The 21815-nt window shown below is 41.0% G+C and overlaps 1 protein-coding gene across 10 annotated transcripts in view; it reads left to right on the forward strand.

The window, feature by feature from the left end:
• Window positions 1-21815, forward strand: part of stxbp5l (syntaxin binding protein 5-like) — a 773590-nt gene that overhangs the window by 490025 nt on the left and 261750 nt on the right. For all 10 annotated transcript variants that reach the window (XM_034186808.1, XM_034186799.1, XM_034186803.1 and 7 more), the window contains exon 6: window positions 3372-3435. In XM_034186808.1, coding sequence (XP_034042699.1) covers window positions 3372-3435 — 64 coding nt within the window. The remainder of the gene's footprint in view (window positions 1-3371; window positions 3436-21815) is intronic.

The following is a 21815-nucleotide window of genomic DNA, read 5'->3' on the forward strand; positions in this document are numbered from 1 at the left end:
AGTTTACCTTCCTGTCTGAATACATTTATTTTATGTTTGTAAAATTGCAATGTAAAAACAGTGAAATACACCACTACTTCAATTTTGATTCATTGATATTTACATTTACAGTTACCTACCTTTTGTGTGTAATTTTGTTATAAATTTGATTGCAAAACAAAGTCTGCATGAAGGACTTCATATGTGTTTGTCTTTTAACCAAGTATTTCCACTTAGTTTGGGGAGTCCACCTCTTATAGTTCTGCTGGACAAACTTTAACCCATTAATTATTATATTTATAATAATCAGCGTTAAAAAAACAAATGTTGGGCAATTGTTTTGATTAAAATGATTGGCATTTGGCTTATCTCTAAAACAGGTTAACCTGGGTAATGCCGGGTACCCCAGCTAGTTCAAAAAAAATAAAACACTATACTTTAATAGCATGGAACAACTCAACAGCTATTTTCCAAATACAAAAACCAACAACACAGAACAAGACAAAGGAACAAATTGGATAATATCCCTTTTGCAGAACCGGTCCTAAACTTTAAAAAGTATTATTAAAATGTATATATTATGCTGGACAGTTTTTTATTCATTGATAATAGGACAACACTGGTGTTAACAATTACAACCTGAATTCAGCATTTCATCTTCAGTAATGTAGCCAGGGCTGACAAACACTCTATTCATTTTTTTTCATGAAAAGCCTCTGATATGGTTTATGAGCCTGGACTTGTCATCTGACGGGAAAAATTCACTAAAATGTACTCAGTCAGCACCTCTTCTTCACTTCACATATTTTCCTGTACAACATGACAGGAACCTTCAACAACTACTGATGCAGAGAATGCATCATTTTGAACAAACTGTACTTTTCCTCTCTCTCTCTCTCTCTCTCTCTCTCTCTCTCTCTCTCTCTCTCTCTCTCTCTCTCTCTCTCTCTCGCTCTCTCTCTCTCTCTCTGTTTTGTAATGGATTTGCTTGTGAGAGCGTGGAATTGGTTTGTGATACAAGCATGCAAGATCAGAAAGTGTATGTTAGTTTTGTGGACTGTATTTCTTGTGGAAGGCTGCTGGAGTTGAATTTGCTCTTGATATTAACACAATACAGCACTTCTAGGACTGGGTGGATGTGGGGTATTGTGTACAGCTTGCCTCTGCCTTTTCTTATCACTTAAAATTTCTAAATCCTTTGAGAGCTGCTTGTAGTTATATCTTTGTCATCTTTCAGCAACAGGTGTCAATAAATGGAGCTATTTGTATTCACCACTCACACTATAAATCAGCTTTCCAGAACAGTTCACATATTAGTAAATAGCTCGATGCTGAAAAACCTAATTGTAGACAATACAGTGTGGGCATATACTACCAACTACGTGGGACTTGTTGCATTGTTGGAAGAATATTTCATAAACAAAAAGTGGCAGTAAGAGAGTGCAACACTCATGCTGTAGGAGTTTGATGAGTTGTGCTAATTAATTAGTCACAAAACAATCAGCATGGAGTACTGCTTGACTGTGTCCTTCTGCTACTCTCCAGTTATGGATCCAAAGCTTTAACTTGTTGAAGAAAAAAAAAAAACTGGAACCCAGAGATAAAACCTGGAGATAATTTAAAAAGTCTTTGTTAGGTCATGGTTAATTTTGTAGCTGAAACTATGACTACTGTATGCATTTCAGCCATGAAGGCATTTATCAGGGTAAGTGTCTGACATAGTCTCCTTTATCGGCTCATAATCCATTTGGAAAATGCCTTGTTGTTTTACCAAATTCCAGGAAAAAAGAAAGAGATGTCAGAATGAAATCTGAGAGAGTAAATAGAAAATTAGCGAATATAATTTTACTTCTTAAATGCTTCACCTCAGGGAGCGCTGGTATTTGCTCTCATTGCCAACCTCTACACTTTGTTTGTGCACCAAACAGAGGCAAAGGAGAGAGAACACTCTTGTCTAATATGTGCACTTGTTTTCTCCCTCCTCCTGCTGGAGGCTAACATTATGAATCTCTGGCAAGCATCAGAGAGAAAACAGCTCACACTGTACAACTGCTGTCATCCACATATTGCAACACATTGTTTTTCACGTTCTGTTCAGTTTGTCAGTTTATTCTGCAGCACCACATAACAATGCAAGTCACCTCAAAGTGCTATACACAAGTTCAAGGTCTTCCACACCTCATGAGCAAACACATTGGTAATAATTGTAAGGAAAACTTGTTTCAGCATATTTTGGATTTACAGGAAGAAACATCAAGCAGTACAGACTCAGTGGTGTGACCATCTGCTATGGCCATTCTCGAACAAAGCAAATCAAAAAGCTTAACACAAGACTGGCAGAATATGCAATGACAGAGATGAAACATTATATATAAATTGTTGGTGTGGATGCCCCCCCCAGCCGTGTCTCTAGGGAGGTGTTCCAGGCACATCCAACTGGAGGATTCAGAGGCATTCCTAAGCCTCAGAATGTCAGTGTCAATGCTTTCTTATTTTTGTATAAAATCAGTGCATTAATACCTCAATCTCTCATCAGAAGGCCCAGGGCTCTCCACATGAAGTTCTGCCTGAAGAGGGGTGGGCCGATGCACGAACATGACCAATGTCATGTACATCAGAATGCCAATGTCAATAAAATGTCTAATTTCACTGAAAATAAAAAAATATATATCACTAATAACTCACCTAATTGTGTCCATTTTTTGTCCTTTTCTTATTCATTAATGTATTTCATGTATCTTAATTTAGTTTAATTCCAGCAGGGTGTTTAACCAACTTTCTTAAAAAATAGGGCTGGGCTACTGCTTGGCCCTGGACCCTCTGAGGGGCAAATACAGTAATAAATCAGGTGATTAAAAAAAAACTGAATTACATATCATCAGGCATAGCTGTGTTGATGTTGTGACATTACAACAAAAGTTAGTCTGGTGAAAATGCACAACTGTGTCGTTGTTCTCCTTGTAGACAGCAGTTGTAAAACACTACAGATACTGAAAAACTGTCATTGAATCAGTCTGTAAATATGTGTTAGTGGTTTCAGACTGAAAAGAATTTTGATTCTGGCTTGAGCTTAAAAGGAAACGTAAAACTGCTCTTATTCACACGAAGAGAGTCCAGAAACCATTATTTTTCTGTAGATAGTGTTTGAATGTCGGTGTTCTCTGCTCAATGCCGCATGTTTTATGGGTTTATTTCTACTCCATAAAGTGCATACGTCTGTCAAGCTTCAATGCACCGTGCTAATATTTGCTATAAAGAGACAGCGGTACCTTATGTCTGTAAATCTTGCTCCTGAGTCGTTCCATGTCCTCTCTCAACAGTGTGTAACAGTCTTATTACAGTGTCGTTACACTGCATTAGTGTTGCACTCTTATCTTTCCTTCTTGTCACAGATCGACTAAAACGCATCCAGGACCTGTGGTTCATTTGAGTGACAGTCCAAAGGATGAGGGCAAGGTGAGTTTGCAGAAAACAAACACACTAGCAATTCCTGTCCTTTCCATTGTGCACTAAAGCTCTCTTCCATTTCTCTGACACTATGCTGCACACCTCTGTCATATTGCAGCAAATGTTGTCACCTGTTTCAAGCAGCCTTCTACATGTTTTGCTTGAATTTTAAAAACTGCAAGTTTCGAGCTGGCAAAACAGTTTTGATCCAAGCTACAAGACTTAAAATCTGCATCATCCCAAATGAAACTAAACGTTTCAGATGCATTCAAGAATTTCATCACTTTGACACAAACAAAATATTCAGTCAAACTAGCATGTTTCGAGGTTCAGCCCTTTCTTTCTAACTCCTACACCAATTATTGTATCTTTCTGGTATATGCCAGATATTCAAGGTTAAATTATGCAACTCAATCTGCAAGCATGCAGAAGTGAGAGTGTGATGTTTAGAGCTCCGTGTGTCGCTTACAGTACAGTTGTATTGATGCATTCTGTTTGTGTGGATGCTGTGAGGACAGATTTGTGTTTGGAACTGTATTGTGCCAGAAATATTGAAGATATTATGAAAGGAAAATTTGGTATCACCTTATAATTACATATTACACGCATTTGTTAAGCGTTAATACAACCCCTATTCCAATGAAGTTGGGACGTTGTGTAAAATGTAAATAAAAACAGAATACAATGATTTGCAAATCTTCTTCAACCTATATTCAACTGAATACACCACAAAGACAAGATATTTAATGTTCAAACTGATACACTTTATTGTTTTTGTACAAATATTTGCTCATTTTGAAATGGATGCCTGCAACACGTTTTAAAAAAGCTGGGACAGTGGTATGTTTACCACTGTGTTACATCACCTTTCCTTCTAACAACACTCAATAAGCATTTGGGAACTGAGGACTCTAATTGTTGAAGCTTTGTAGATGGAATTCTTTCCCATTCTTGCTTGATGTATGACTTCAGTTGTTCAACAGTCTGGGGTCTCCGTTGTTGTATTTTGCGCTTCATGATGCGCCACACATTTTCATGGCCAAGAGGTCTGGACTGCAGGCAGGCAAGTCTAGTACCTGCACTCTTTTACTACAAAGCCACGCTGTTGTAAAACGTGCAGAATGTGGTTTGGCATTGTCTTGCTGAAATAAGCAGGGACATCCCTGAAAAAGACGTTGCTTGGATGGCAACAGGTGTTGCTCCAAAACCTGGATGTACCTTTCAGCATTAATGGGGCCATCAAAGATTTGTCAGTTGCCCATGCCATGGGCACTAACACATCCCATAACATCACACATGCTGGCTTTTCAACTTTGCGCTTGTAACAATCTGGATGATCTTTTTCCTCTTTTGTCCAGAGGACACAACGTCCATGATTTCCAAAAACAAATTGAAATGTGGACTCATCAGACCACAGCACACTTTTCCACTTTGCATCTGTCCATTTCAAATGAGCTCAGGCTCAGAGAAGGCAGCGGCATTTCTGGATGTTGTTGATGTATGGCTTTCGCTTTGCATGGTAGAGTTTTAACTTGCACTTGTAGATGTAGCGACGAACTGTGTTAACTGACAATAGTTTTCAGAAGTGTTCCTGAGCCCACGCGGTAAGATCCTTTACACAATGATCTTGGATTTTAATGCAGTGCCGTCTGAGGGATCGAAGGTCACGGGCATTCAGTGCTGGTTTTTGGCCTTGTCGCTTATGTGTAGAAAGTTCTCCAGATTCTCTGAATCTTCTCATTATATTATGGACTGTAGATGATGGAATCCCTAAATTCCTTGCAATTGAATGTTGAGAAACATTATTCTTAAACTGTTGGACCATTTTTTCACGCAGTTGTTCACAAAGTCGCGATCCTCACCCCATCTTTGCTTGTGAATGGCTGAGACTTTTTGGGATGCTCTTTTTGCATTCATCAACTTTCCGAGTCTTTTGTTGCACCGTCCCAACTTTGTTGAAACATGTTGCAGGCATCCATTTCAAAATGAGTAAATATTTGCACAAAAACAACAAAGTCTATCAGTTTGAACATTAAATATCTTGTCTTTGTGGTTTATTAAATTGAATATAGGTTGAAGAGGGTTTGCAAATCAAATCAAATCAAATCAATTTTATTTATATAGCGCCAAATCACAACAAACAGTTGCCCCAAGGCACTTTATATTGTAAGGCAAGGCCATACAATAATTACGGAAAAACCCCAATGGTCAAAACGACCCCCTGTGAGCAAGCACTTGGCAACAGTGGGAAGGAAAAACTCCCTTTTAACAGGGAGAAACCTCCAGCAGAACCAGGCTCAGGGAGGGGCAGTCTTCTGCTGGGACTGGTTGGGGCTGAGGGAGAGAACCAGGAAAAAGACATGCTGTGGAGGGGAGCAGAGATCAATCACTAATGATTAAATGCAGAGTGGTGCATACAGAGCAAAAAGAGAAAGAAACACTCAGTGCATCATGGGAACCCCCCAGCAGTCTAAGTCTATAGCAGCATAACTAAGGGATGGCTCAGGGTCAACTGATCCAGCCCTAACTATAAGCTTTAGCAAAAAGGAAAGTTTTAAGCCTAATCTTAAAAGTAGAGAGGGTGTCTGTCTCCCTGATCTGAATTGGGAGCTGGTTCCACAGGAGAGGAGCCTGAAAGCTGAAGGCTCTGCCTTCCCATTCTACTCTTACAAACCCTAGGAACTACAAGTAAGCCTGCAGTCTGAGAGCGAAGCGCTCTATTGGAGTGATATGGTACTATGAGGTCCCTAAGATAAGATGGAACCTGATTATTCAAAACCTTATCAGTAAGAAGAAGAATTTTAAATTCTATTCTAGAATTAACAGGAAGCCAATGAAGAGAGGCCAATATGGGTGAGATATGCTCTCTCCTTCTAGTCCCTGTCAGTACTCTAGCTGCAGCATTTTGAATTAACTGAAGGCTTTTCAGGGAACTTTTAGGACAACCTGATAATAATGAATTACAGTAGTCCAGCCTAGAGGAAATAAAAGCATGAATTAGTTTTTCAGCATCACTCTGAGACAAGACCTTTCTAATTTTAGAGATATTGCACAAATGTAAAAAAGCAGTCCTACATATTTGCTTAATATGCGCTTTGAATGACATATCCTGATCAAAAATGACTCCAAGATTTCTCACAGTATTACTAGAGGTCAGGGTAATGCCATCCAGAGTAAGGATCTGGTTAGACACCATGTTTCTAAGATTTGTGGGGCCAAGTACAATAACTTCAGTTTTATCTGAGTTTAAAAGCAGGAAATTAGAGGTCATCCATGTCCTTATGTCTGTAAGACAATCCTGCAGTTTAGCTAATTGGTGTGTGTCCTCTGGCTTCATGGATAGATAAAGCTGGGTATCATCTGCGTAACAATGAAAATTTAAGCAATGCCGTCTAATAATGCTGCCTAAGGGAAACATGTATAAAGTGAATAAAATTGGTCCTAGCACAGAACCTTGTGGAACTCCATAATTACCCTTAGTCTGTGAAGAAGATTCCCCATTTACATGAACAAATTGTAATCTATTAGATAAATATGATTCAAACCACCGCAGCGCAGTGCCTTTAATACCTATGGCATGCTCTAATCTCTGTAATAAAATTTTATGGTCAACAGTATCAAAAGCAGCACTGCGGTCTAACAGAACAAGCACAGAAATGAGTCCACTGTCTGAGGCCATAAGAAGATCATTTGTAACCTTCACTAATGCTGTTTCTGTACTATGATGAATTCTAAAACCTGACTGAAACTCTTCAATTAGACCATTCCTCTGCAGATGATCAGTTAGCTGTTTTACAACTACCCTTTCAAGAATTTTTGAGAGAAAAGGAAGATTGGAGATTGGCCTATAATTAGCTAAGATAGCTGGGTCAAGTGATGGCTTTTTAAGTAATGGTTTAATTAGTGCCACCTTAAAAGCCTGTGTTACAACTAATAAAGATAGATTGATCATATTTAAGATCGAAGCATTAATTAATGGTAGGGCTTCCTTGAGCAGCCTGGTAGGAATAGGGTGTAATAGACATGTTGATGGTTTGGATGAAGTAACTAATGAAAATAACTCAGACAGAACAATCGGAGAGAAAGAGTCTAACCAAATACCGGCATCACTGAAAGCAGCCAAAGATAACGATACGTCTTTGGGATGGTTATGACTAATTTTTTTCTCTAATAGTTAAAATTTTATTAGCAAAGAAAGTCATGAAGTCATTACTAGTTAAAGTTAAAGGAATACTCGGCTCAATAGAGCTCTGACTCTTTGTCAGCCTGGCTATAGTGCTGAAAAGAAACCTGGGGTTGTTCTTATTTTCTTCAATTAGTGATGAGTAGTAAGATGTCCTAGCTTTACGGAGGGCTTTTTTATAGAGCAACGGACTCTTTTTCCAGGCTAAGTGAAGATCTTCTAAATTAGTGAGATGCCATTTCCTCTCCAACTGACGGGTTATCTGCTTTAAGCTGCGAGTTTGTGAGTTATACCACTGAGTCAGGCACTTCTGATTTAAGGCTCTCTTTTTCAGAGGAGCTACAGCATCCAAAGTTGTCTTCAATGAGGATGTAAAACTATTGATGAGATACTCTATCTCACTTACACAGTTTAGGTAGCTACTCTGCCCTGTGTTGGTATATGGCATTAGAGAACATAAAGAAGGAATCATATCCTTAAACCTAGTTACAGCGCTTTCTGAAAGACTTCTAGTGTAATGAAACTTATTCCCCACTGCTGGGTAATCTCTCTCTGTCTTCAATTTCCATACCATAAGTCAGAACAAGATCTAAGATATGATTAAAGTGGTGGGTGGACTCATTTATTTGAGTTGTGAGCTCTTGCCTGCCTCTACTGGTGGTTGGCTCTCACTGCGGTATTGTATCACTTCCTGTTCCGGAGCACAGTCGTGTTTTGCTGTATCTGTTAGCTGTTTAATCTGCACAGTTAGATTGATCTAGTTAACTAGATAACGATTTGTGTCACAGGGTAATCTTCAAGTGCCTTAACTAAAGCACTCCCTCTGCTGAATCACCTCTAAATTATTTACACATTATTCACTTTGTGTGTTTTTAGGAATCCGCTAGCTTAACGCAGCTACTAGCTCTTAGCCGGTTTAGCATGGCGGCTTCTCCTGTCTCTCCCGCACTTTTCTGCTCTGGGTGTGAAATGTTTAGTTATTCCTCGGCCTCCTTTAGCAGTAATGGTACTTGTAATAAGTGTAGCTTATTCGTAGCTTTGGAGGCCAGGATGGGTGAATTGGAGACTCGGCTCCGCACCGTGGAAAATTCTACAGCTAGCCAGGCCCCTGTAGTCGGTGCGGACCATGGTAGCTTAGCCGCCGTTAGTTTCCCTCTGGCAGATCCCGAGCAGCCGGGAAAGCAGGCCGACTGGGTGACTGTGAGGAGGAAGCATAGTTCTAAACAGAAGCCCCGTGTACACCGCCAACCCATTCACATTTCTAACCGTTTTTCCCCACTCGACGACACACCCGCCGAGGATCAAACTCTGGTTATTGGCGACTCTGTTTTGAGAAATGTGAAGTTAACGACACCAGCAACCATAGTCAATTGTCTTCCGGGGGCCAGAGCAGGCGACACTGAAGTAAATTTGAAACTGCTGGCTAAGGCTAAGCGTAAATTTGGTAAGATTGTAATTCACGTCGGCAGTAATGGCACCCGGTTACGCCAATCGGAGGTCACTAAAATTAACATTGAATCGGTGTGTAACTTTGCAAAAACAATGTCGGTCTCTGTAGTTTTCTCTGGGCCCCTCCCCAATCAGACTGAGAGTGACATGTTTAGCCGCATGTTCTCCTTGAATTGCTGGCTGCCTGAGTGGTGTCCAAAAAATGAGGTGGGCTTCATAGATAATTGGCAAAGCTTCTGGGGAAAACCTGGTCTTGTTAGGAGAGATGGCATCCATCCCACTTTGGATGGAGCAGCTCTCACTTCTAAAAATCTGGCCAATTTTCTTAAATCCTCCAAACCGTGACTATCCAGGGTTGGGACCAGGAAGCAGAGTTGTAGTCTTACACACCTCTCTGCAGCTTCTCTCCCCCTGCCATCCCCTTATTACCCCATCCCCGTAGAGACGGTGCCTGCTCCCAGACCACCAATAACCAGCAAAAATCTATTTAAGCATAAAAATTCAAAAAGAAAAAATAATATAGCACCTTCAACTGCACCACAGACTAAAACAGTTAAATGTGGTCTATTAAACATTAGGTCTCTCTCTTCTAAGTCCCTGTTAGTAAATGATATAATAATTGATCAACATATTGAGTTATTCTGCCTTACAGAAACCTGGTTACAGCAGGATGAATATGTTAGTTTAAATGAGTCAACACCCCCGAGTCACACTAACTGGCAGAATGATCGTAGCACGGGCCGAGGCGGAGGATTAGCAGCAATCTTCCATTCCAGCTTATTAATTAATCAAAAACCCAGACAGAGCTTTAATTCTTTTGAAAGCTTGACTCTTAGTCGTGTCCATCCAAAGTGGAAGTCCCAAAAAGCAGTTTTATTTGTTATTATCTATCGTCCTCCTGGTCGTTACTGTGAGTTTCTCTGTGAATTTTCGGACCTTTTGTCTGACTTAGTGCTTAGCTCAGATAAGATAATTATAGTGTGCGATTTTAACATCAATCAATCAATCAATCAATTTTTTTATATAGCGCCAAATCACAACAAACAGTTGCCCCAAGGCGCTTTATATTGTAAGGCAAGGCCATACAATAATTATGTAAAACCCCAACGGTCAAAACGACCCCCTGTGAGCAAGCACTTGGCTACAGTGGGAAGGAAAAACTCCCTTTTAACAGGAAGAAACCTCCAGCAGAACCAGGCTCAGGGAGGGGCAGTCTTCTGCTGGGACTGGTTGGGGCTGAGGGAGAGAACCAGGAAAAAGACATGCTGTGGAGGGGAGCAGAGATCGATCACTAATGATTAAATGCAGAGTGGTGCATACAGAGCAAAAAGAGAAAGAAACAGTGCATCATGGGAACCCCCCCAGCAGTCTACGTCTATAGCAGCATAACTAAGGGATGGTTCAGGGTCACCTGATCCAGCCCTAACTATAAGCTTTAGCAAAAAGGAAAGTTTTAAGCCTAATCTTAAAAGTAGAGAGGGTGTCTGTCTCCCTGATCTGAATTGGGAGCTGGTTCCACAGGAGAGGAGCCTGAAAGCTGAAGGCTCTGCCTCCCATTCTACTCTTACAAACCCTAGGAACTACAAGTAAGCCTGCAGTCTGCAGTCATTCTCAGCATCCACACAGATGCTGAGAATGACAGCCTCAACACTGCATTTAATCTATTATTATACTCAATTGGCTTTGCTCAAAATGTAAATGAGTCCACCCACCACTTTAATCATATCTTAGATCTTGTTCTGACCCCATTCGTACCAGGCTGCTCAAGGAAGCCCTACCATTATTTAATGCTTCAATCTTAAATATGATCAATCTATCTTTGTTAGTTGGCTATGTACCACAGGCTTTTAAGGTGGCAGTAATTAAACCATTACTTAAAAAGCCATCACTTGACCCAGCTATCTTAGCTAATTATAGGCCAATCTCCAACCTTCCTTTTCTCTCAAAAATTCTTGAAAGGGTAGCTGTAAAACAGCTAACTGATCATCTGCAGAGGAATGGTCTAATTGAAGAGTTTCAGTCAGGTTTTAGAATTCATCATAGTACAGAAACAGCATTAGTGAAGGTTACAAATGATCTTCTTATGGCCTCAGACAGTGGACTCATCTCTGTGCTTGTCCTATTAGACCTCAGTGCTGCTTTTGATACTGTTGACCATAAAATTTTATTACAGAGATTAGAGCATGCCATAGGTATTAAAGGCACTGCGCTGCGGTGGTTTGAATCATATTTATCTAATAGATTACAATTTGTTCATGTAAATGGGGAATCTTCTTCACAGACTAAGGTTAATTATGGAGTTCCACAAGGTTCTGTGCTAGGACCAATTTTATTCACTTTATACATGCTTCCCTTAGGCAGTATTATTAGATGGCATTGCTTAAATTTTCATTGTTACGCAGATGATACCCAGCTTTATCTATCCATGAAGCCAGAGGACACACACCAATTAGCTAAACTGCAGGATTGTCTTACAGACATAAAGACATGGATGACCTCTAATTTCCTGCTTTTAAACTCAGATAAAACTGAAGTTATTGTACTTGGCCCCACAAATCTTAGAAACATGGTGTCTAACCAGATCCTTACTCTGGATGGCATTACCCTGACCTCTAGTAATACTGTGAGAAATCTTGGAGTCATTTTTGATCAGGATATGTCATTCAATACGCATATTAAACAAATATGTAGGACTGCTTTTTTGCATTTACACAATATCTCTAAAATTAGAAAGGTCTTGTCTCAGAGTGATGCTGAAAAACTAATTCATGCATTTATTTCCTCTAGGCTGGACTATTGTAATTCATTATTATCAGGTTGTCCTAAAAGTTCCCTGAAAAGACTTCAGTTAATTCAAAATGCTGCAGCTAGAGTACTAACGGGGACTAGAAGGAAAGAGCATATCTCACCCATATTGGCCTCTCTTCATTGGCTTCCTGTTAATTCTAGAATAGAATTTAAAATTCTTCTTCTTACTTATAAGGTTTTGAATAATCAGGTCCCATCTTATCTTAGGGACCTCATAGTACCATATCACCCCAATAGAGCGCTTCGCTCTCAGACTGCGGGCTTACTTGTAGTTCCTAGGGTTTGCAAGAGTAGAATGGGAGGCAGAGCCTTCAGCTTTCAGGCTCCTCTCCTCTGGAACCAGCTCCCAATTCAGATCAGGGAGACAGACACCCTCTCTACGTTTAAGATTAGGCTTAAAACTTTCCTTTTTGCTAAAGCTTATAGTTAGGGCTGGATCAGGTGACCCTGAACCATCCCTTAGTTATGCTGCTATAGACTTAGACTGCTGGGGGGTTCCCATGATGCACTGAGTATTTCTTTCTCTTTTTGCTCTGTATGCACCACTCTGCATTTAATCATTAGTGATTGATCTCTGCTCCCCTCCACAGCATGTCTTTTTCCTGGTTCTCTCCCTCAGCCCCAACCAGTCCCAGCAGAAGACTGCCCCTCCCTGAGCCTGGTTCTGCTGGAGGTTTCTTCCTGTTAAAAGGGAGTGTTTCTTTCCCACTGTCGCCAAGTGCTTGCTCACAGGGGGTCGTTTTGACTGTTGGGGTTTTTACGTAATTATTGTATGGCCTTGCCTTACAATATAAAGTGCCTTGGGGCAACTGTTTGTTGTGATTTGGCGCTATATAAATAAAATTGATTGATTGATTGATTTACATTTTGAGCAAAGCCAATTGAGTCTAATAATAGATTAAATGCAGTCATTCTCAGTATCTATGTGGATGTTAAAATCACCCACTATAATTATTTTATCTGAGCTAAGCACTAAGTCAGACAAAAGGTCTGAAAATTCACAGAGAAAGTCACAGTAACGACCAGGAGGACGATAGATAATAACAAATAAAACTGGTTTTTGGGACTTCCAATTTGGATGGACAAGACTAAGAGTCAAGCTTTCAAATGAATTAAAGCTCTGTCTGGGTTTTTGATTAATTAATAAGCTGGAATGGAAGATTGCTGCTAATCCTCCGCCTCGGCCCGTGCTACGAGCGTTCTGGCAGTTAGTGTGACTCGGGGGTGTTGACTCATTTAAACTAACATATTCATCCTGCTGTAACCAGGTTTCTGTAAGGCAGAATAAATCAATATGTTGATCAATTATTATATCATTTACTAACAGGGACTTAGAAGAGAGAGACCTAATGTTTAATAGACCACATTTAACTGTTTTAGTCTGTGGTGCAGTTGAAGGTGCTATATTATTTTTTCTTTTTGAATTTTTCAAATCACTGTATTCTGTTTTTATTTACATTTTACACAACGTCCCAACTTCATTGGAATTGGGGTTGTGCATGGTGGTGGACGGTTGTAAATGACACCAATGAGAATGAATGTATTAATAATGCGTTACAAGGGATGAACTATAGTTTACAAATTCTAACAAATGCTTGGAAAAGCACTGCATTTGTGTGTGTGCGCGCGCGCGTGTGTGTGTGTGTGTGTGTGTGTGTGTGTGTGTGTGTGTGTGTGTGTGTGTGTGTGTGTGTGTGTGTGTGTGTGTGTGTGTGTGTGTGTTCAATTCCTTCAATTATAGCTAACAATCTGCACTCCAAGTATTTCTTGAATGTTTCATTTCAACTTCACTGTGGTGGTATGCAAAGACACAACTTTAATAAAAATGTCCATTCACTTATAGACCTACCACTTTTCTGGGTGTATAAATATTCAAAACTTTCTTCATATGAATACAGTAAATTAAGAAGATTTATATGCAACTCAGCCTGGGCTTTTTGAAACGTTATTACCACTGAAGCATTTTCATTGCAGTTTTCTGGTATTTAGGGACAGACACACCCTTTGCAGTCAGTTCTGTTAGTGCTTGTTGCATTGAAATCAACCATGACCAGAGAATTGTCATCTGTTGTGCAGATGATGAGACACACAAAGATGGCCTAACTCTGATGCTCGTTGTACACTCACTGACAGGGAAAATGTCTGACACCATGTGGGGAGCTGGTGGTCTGGCAATTAACATTATGGGCTTATGATTAGAGGATCCTTGGTTTAGTTCCCTATTAGACAGGAAACTCACAAAGGTGTTAATCTCCAAATTGTCCCCAGTGTGCTGTAGAAATGCATTCCATTTACCATCCAAAGGCACTGGTCAGCAGTAACTATCTCCCAACTGCCATTTCCAGGTCTTCCCCAACTGAGGTCTCATCATTTCCAGATCTTCCCCAACTGAGGTCTAGCCATTTCTAGGTCTGCAGGGATCATTGCAGATGTAATGGGGAGTTTCTAAACTCCATAGAGAGCAGTGGATGATGGTTGTCCTTGTTCAAAGTGTCCAACCATATGAGATGCATCAAGGATATATAGCGTGCCTATCACGTCCACATCACGAACTAAAATAATTTTTAGTGAATGCATACAGATTGGCCACAAATAAAGCGTTTGTATTACATCTGCTTTGCATCTGATTTGCAAACAATTTACGAATGCATAACAACCCAAACCCAAAGTACTATATAAATGTGGTAGAAATCGACATATTTGCCAGTCATTGCCAGTCCAGCTGTGGAGAAGTACAGATGTATACTCAACAAAAATATAAATGCAAAACTTTTGGTTTTGCTCCCATTTTGTATGAGATGAACTCAAAGATCTAAAACTTTTTCCACATACACAATATCACCATTTCCCTCAAATATTGTTCACAAACCAGTCTAAATCTGTGATAGTGTCATTCAATACGCACATTAAACAAATATGTAGGACTGCTTTTTTGCATTTGCACAATATCTCTACAATTAGAAAGGTCTTGTCTCAGAGTGATGCTGAAAAACTAATTCATGCATTTATTTCCTCTAGGCTGGACTATTGTAATTCATTATTATCAGGTTGTCCTAAAAGTTCCCTGAAAAGCCTTCAGGTAATTCAAAATGCTGCAGCTAGAGTACTGACAGGGACTAGAAGGAGAGAGCATATCTCACCCATATTGGCCTCTCTTCATTCGCTTCCTGTTAATTCTAGAATAGAATTTAACATTCTTCTTCTTACTTATAAGGTTTTGAATAATCAGGTCCCATCTTATCTTAGGGACCTCATAGTAGCATATCACCCCAACAGAGCACTTCGCTCTCAGACTGCAGGCTTACTTGTAGTTCCTAGGCTTTGTAAGAGTAGAATGGGAGGCAGAGCCTTCAGCTTTCAGGCTCCTCTCCTCTGGAACCAGCTCCCAATTCGGATCAGGGAGACAGACACCCTCTCTACTTTTAAGATTAGGCTTAAAACTTTCCTTTTTGCTAAAGCTTATAGTTAGGGCTGGATCAGTTGACCCTGAACCATCCCTTAGTTATGCTGCTATAGACTTAGACTGCTGGGGGGTTCCCATGATGCACTGAGTATTTCTTTCTCTTTTTGCTCTGTATGCACCACTCTGCATTTAATCATTAGTGATTGATCTCTGCTCCCCTCCACAGCATGTCTTTTTCCTGGTTCTCTCCCTCAGCCCCAACCAGTCCCAGCAGAAGACTGCCCCTCCCTGAGCCTGGTTCTGCTGGAGGTTTCTTCCTGTTAAAAGGGAGTTTTTCCTTCCCACTGTCGCCAAGTGCTTGCTCACAGGGGGTCGTTTTGACTGTTGGGGTTTTTCCGTAATTATTGTATGGCTTTGCCTTACAATATAAAGCGCCTTGGGGCAACTATTTGTTGTGATTTGGCGCTATATAAATAAAATTGATTTGATTTGATTTGATTTGATAGTGAGCACTTCTCCTTTGCAGAGATAATCCATCCCACCTCACAGGTGTGCCATATCAAGATGCTGATTAGACACCATGAATAGTGCACAGGTGTGCCTTAGACTGTCCACAATAAAAGGCCACTCTGAAATGTGCAGTTTTGTTTTATTGGGGGGGGATACCAGTCAGTATCTGGTGTGACCACCATTTGTCTCATGCAGTGCAACACATCTCCTTCGCATAGAGTTGATCAGGTTGTCAATTGTGGCCTGTGGAATGTTGGTGCACTCCTCTTCAATGGCTGTGCGAAGTTGCTGGATATTGGCAGGAACTGGTACACGCTGTCATATACGCCGGTCCAGAGCATCCCAAACATGCTCAATGGGTGACATGTCCGGTGAGTATGCCGGCCATGCTAGAACTGGGACATTTTCAGCTTCTAAGAATTGTGTACAGATCCTTGCAACATGGGGCCGTGCATTATCCTGCTGCAACATGAGGTGATGTTCTTGGATGTATGGCACAACAATGGGCCTCAGGATCTCATCACGGTATCTCTGTGCATTCAAAATGCCATCAATAAAATGCACCTGTGTTCTTCATCCATAACAGACACCTGCCCATACCATAACCCCACCACCACCATGGGCCACTCGATCCACAACATTGACATCAGAAAACCGCTCACCCACACAACGCCACACACGCTGTCTGCCATCTGCCCTGAACAGTGTGAACCGGGATTCATCCGTGAAAAGAACACCTCTCCAACGTGCCAAACGCCAGCAAATGTGAGCATTTGCCCACTTAAGTCGGTTACGACGACGAACTGGAGTCAGGTCGAGACCCCGATGAGGACGACGAGCATGCAGATGAGCTTCCCTGAGACAGTTTCTGACAGTTTGTGCAGAAATTCTTTGGTTATGCAAACCGATTGTTTCAGCAGCTGTCCGAGTGGCTGGTCTCAGACGATCTTGGAGGTGAACATGCTGGATGTGGAGGTCCTGGGCTGGTGTGGTTACACGTGGTCTGCGGTTTTGAGGCTGGTTGGATGTACTGCCAAATTCTCTGAAACGCCTTTGAAGACGGCTTATGGTAGAGAAATGAACATTCAATACACGAGCAACAGCTCTGGTTGACATTTCTACTGTCAGCATGCCATTTGCACGCTCCCTCAAATCTTGCGACATCTGTGGTATTGTGCTGTGTGATAAAACTGCACCTTTCAGAGTGGCCTTTTATTGTGGGCAGTCTAAGGCACACCTGTGCACTAATCATGGTGTCTAATCAGCATCTTGATATGGCACACCTGTGAGGTGGGATGGATTATCTCAGAAAAGGAGAAGTGCTCACTATCACAGATTTAGACTGGTTTGTGAACAATATTTGAGGGAAATGGTGATATTGTGTATGTGGAAAAAGTTTTAGATCTTTGAGTTCATCTCATACAAAATGGGAGCAAAACCAAAAGTGTTGCGTTTATATTTTTGTTGAGTGTAGTTATGGATCCCCAAAGACGTAGTGTGAGAGTTGCTGCCATCCAACAACATACCAATCAATTTGTCCAAGTTCAGAAACAACTTCCAGGACCTCATCGACAGCAGCGGCTTCAGGGGGTGGGGTGGGAGACCTGGCCCTATCTGTTGTTGGAGGAGGTGGGGTGGGAGATGGAGCCCTCTCTTCTGCATCAGCAGCAGCCTTCTGCCTCTTCCTCCCCTGCTTCTTTGATGTCAGTCATAATGCTGATGCCGCGCATGCGCAATTCAACCGCTGTTTCTGCAACACGTGTGCAATGCATTCCCAATACATCCATAATACGTCTGTGATAATCGCAGTGCGTCCGATCCATTTCCTCAATACATGCGTTATACATCCATATTGCCCTTTGGGGTCGATGCCGTCGTATATGACGGCTAAGACCAAGCTTTACTAAATTATAAATAACTTTTTAATGATATGAGATAGAAACTTACTTTTTTGTTGTTTTTTTGCTGAAAAGTTAACACAACAAAAACATATATATTCTGAAAGTACAGGTTGTCCTGAAAAAAAAGAGACATAAAACTTGATTGTGGGATGCAGGTAGAGCTGTTAACAGCAATAATAAAACATTTATGCCAGGTGAGTGAACTGTCCAAAAAATGCCCTTGGACCCCAGAGGGTTAATATATCATGAATTCATACTGAGAAATTTGTTATTTTTGGCCAGTTTTGTTGCGGACAACAATGAACGCCTGAAATTTGTATACTCAATTCATGTGCAATTAATCTTCTCCCCGGTGGGGCCGGGCCATTAGACAGTACATTGGCACCACACACACACTCATAATAGAGCAGCAGGACTGATGAAACACGAGATTTACTTTACCAGTGTGAAATTTCCAGAGCCATTTGACAGTAGTTGGAATCAATCCCTCAAGCATTCCAAGTATAGTACAGCAGTCCCATATATAGTCCAACAATGTGTCCAGGGTGACATGAAGTCTGTGGGGACAGTATCAAACTATCTCAAGAACTAAGAAGCTGGACACAACTTACAAATACAACCAGGAAGTCAGCTACTAACCCTAAAGTGTTTGTAAACCTGACTTCAGTGAAGTACTTGAACAATTTTCATGACAAAAAAAAAAATGTTTTTGGAGCCTTACCAGGCTTTCAGTCAAATAAGATACTTATGTCCATGTCCATGTTGTATGTCTTAATTTTATTTGCTTGTATGGTCCCAAAGTTTAATTTTAGTCTATTTGCTGTTTCGCATTTGTGAATCTTGCACTGTCTCGTGGTCCGTGACTCATGCGAGAGTTCGGTTTCACTGGAGTTCTGGTTTAGACCACAATGTAAACACACCTCGTGAAGTATGGACAACAAAACAACATCAGGGCACAGCAGAAGTCCATCACAGGTCCTACACCTCTTCTAGATAACCCTCTCAACTTGAGAGAACGTGTCATCATAATTGTTCGTGAACTCGCTGAATCGGCGCCATCCACATTAAAGTCAAAGTCAGTTTTATTGTCAATTCTTCACATGTACCATACATACAAAGCATTCGAAATTATGTTTCCCACCATCCCTCGGTGAAATATTCCTGACAGTAAGGTAGTCAATAAGACAAACATATCTAGCATTCAAGTAAACCATAAGGTGATGAAGACACAAAATGAAGACACACACACACACACACACAAAAATGCAATGATGAACTAAAAGCACACTATTCACTGTGATAAGTGGCAACAAAAATTGAAATAGTGCAGAGACAGTCAAGGCAAATAGTGGCAGCTGAGGTATTTCTGTTTGACCTAAGTGTGCAAGTGGCATAGTAGTGCAAGTACAGTTAGGTAATAGCAGCAGAAGTGTGTTTTCCTGTTTTTAAAGTGTCAAAGTGGCATAATAGTCCAAGACAGTCATTGTGTGGGTCAGAGGGTTTAACACCCAGCCGTTTCTCCCACCTCCTATTTTGACCAGAGGGTGCCAAATGGCACTGCTGGGGTAATTTACAGCTCATTAGGCCACCTTTTCTTATGTCCCTGTTCTTATGTTTCATATGTAAGTGCAGCCATTAGATCGAATGTGCCAGTACCAGTAACCGGCAGTTTGAGCTTTCTGCTCAAGCTTGCATTCTGACTTTGAGAAAGTCAGAAGTGTTATGCATATTGTTGTTCATTCGGCTGCTCCCGGTTGTGTTCGGTGTCACCACAGCAGATACAGCCAGATCCACATTGGTAATTGGCACAAGATTCACGCCGTATGCCCTTCCTGATGCAACTCCAGTTTTACCTGGAGAAACACACACAGCTGCTGGTGTTCCAAAGAGGTCTCCCACCCAAGTACTAACCAGACCCTGCTCTGCTTAGCTTCTGAGATCTGATGGGCTCAGACTGACACAGAGCAGAGTAGCTGTGTCAGCATGCATACAAATAATAAAAAAAATGACCAAAAAATGAACAAATTTAAGACTTAAAAAAACAAAGCTAAGCTTCATGAATTAAATGTAAAGGCAGTTTTCTTTTAAAATGATGATGAGCTCTCTGTTACATTTCTTTTATCATTCCATATTTGTACAATACAATATCTGATGGAAAACAGACCATGTTTAGTTTACTGTGAGAATGTTCAGTTTTTTTTAAAAAGTGGTGCAGAAGCTTCTGTTGATTAGGGAGAAGGACAGAAAGACCAAAAAAACCACCCACACCTGACACAGGGAAGAGGGCATTGTGCCAGGTGAAGCATTGCTGCAAGAAAACGCATGCCACTAAGCATTGTCTTTATTGCAAGAAGTGCACATGTGGCAAATGCAGAAAGGAGATGTTATGGCAATCTGTAAGATAATCTGTAAGCAATAAATTTCACCAAGAATGCAAACATAAACTGTGTCGACCTCTTACTACTACTGTTCCATATCTTAACAATTAAAATTAACCCTTGTGTTTCCCTGGGGTCCTGGGGTACAGTCTTTTTTACTGTAAATCACTTTTGTATTTCTGTCTAGCCCTAATATTTACATAACACAGCTGGGCGTGTCATGGCAGCAGCTGCTGAGCACTGCATACTCACAGCAACACATATCATGCTATCCATGACCACCATCACCTGTCAACACCCCACCACAATGCGCATGTATTGGCATGCTGTCCTCACAAAAATAAATAAATAAAAACAAATATCACCTTTACAACACAGTCAGCAATGAGCGCATCAGTGCGCACATCATTAGCCAGGCTGCCCCATATGAAAATATCCCCCTGATCATGTGAATGCACAGCTGCCAATCCAAATGTCACATTCACCACATGAGTTATGGTTCACATGACACCGCCGATGTGTCCATGATATGTGCATTCATGTGCATTTCATGTGCACAGGAACAGAAGGATGATACTTGATACTGCTCTTTATAATAAGAATTAAATATTTTACCAAATTGCAAATTGTTTTGCCAGAGTGCTGAAACAGTGACAGTTTTGTGTGTGTGTGTGTGTGTGTGTGTGTGTGTGTGTGTGTGTGTGTGTGTGTGTGTGTGTGTGTGTGTGTGTGTGTGTGTGTGTGTGTGTGTGTGTGTGTGTGTGTGTGTGTGTGTGTGTTTTACAGTGAGAATAGAATCATTACTAATAACATGATTGTCTTACATTTAATACATTAAACCCTCTTGGGCCGACACCGTCATATACGACGGCAGAGTGCAAGTTTTACTAACTTATAAATAACTTATGATATGAGATAGAAAATTAACTGTGGACTTTTGAGCCAGCCATCCACCATGTTTGTACTCCTCATAGAAGCTGTGTGATGACGTGTGCAATGTCAGTGTCCAGTCGGAATTGGTTCACCATCACATGGTTTTCCAATATCCAATTGTGGGGTGGATTTACCTCACGTGGTAAACCAAAGATTATTATTAGCAACAATGTGTTACTAGTTGGCCCATTTGAATAGCCCTCTGGCTGCTGGCTCCAGTGCACCCTGCGCCATTACACATAGTGATCAGTGGAAGTGATCAGAGTGAAAGAGGGCCTCATACAATCTCACGTGCTCAAACAAAGAGCGTGTGAGTATTAGGGATGCTTCACTACTTTGCCTGTGGATGTTATTGAATAAGCCTGTGGCAAGCTCTCTCCCTCCAGTGTAGGAGGATCAGGAATAATATAATATGTGTTTTAGGATATTTGAAATTATCACTTGTGGATAATCTTACCTCAAAGAAGGGCACCACCTATTTGAAGCATAGGTGTTATGTGCAGACGCGAGTTGAGGAGCGCGACCAGCGTCTGACTGAACCCAGCGCTAAATAACCAGAAAGCGGTTCCAAAAACAAAACAATTTTATTTTTCTCCCGTGCAATAATTGGTGTACAACATAAATGTGCGTTTGTCTGGCGGGGTGAAGGACGGCGCGCTCTCCAGCGCCGAAATGGATCAAAGCTCGGCGCTTCTGGACCCAGACTCACCGCCGAACACCCCCCAGGTGGATACGACAAACTGACTCTGTGAAGGATGGAAAAGGTGAGGTAAATCAACAGATACAACAAATATCCTTCAAAGGCACGCACTATCAGCAACACA

This window comes from Thalassophryne amazonica, chromosome 14, assembly GCF_902500255.1.
Source record: "Thalassophryne amazonica chromosome 14, fThaAma1.1, whole genome shotgun sequence".
In the NCBI taxonomy this organism is placed as follows: Eukaryota; Metazoa; Chordata; class Actinopteri; order Batrachoidiformes; family Batrachoididae; genus Thalassophryne; species Thalassophryne amazonica.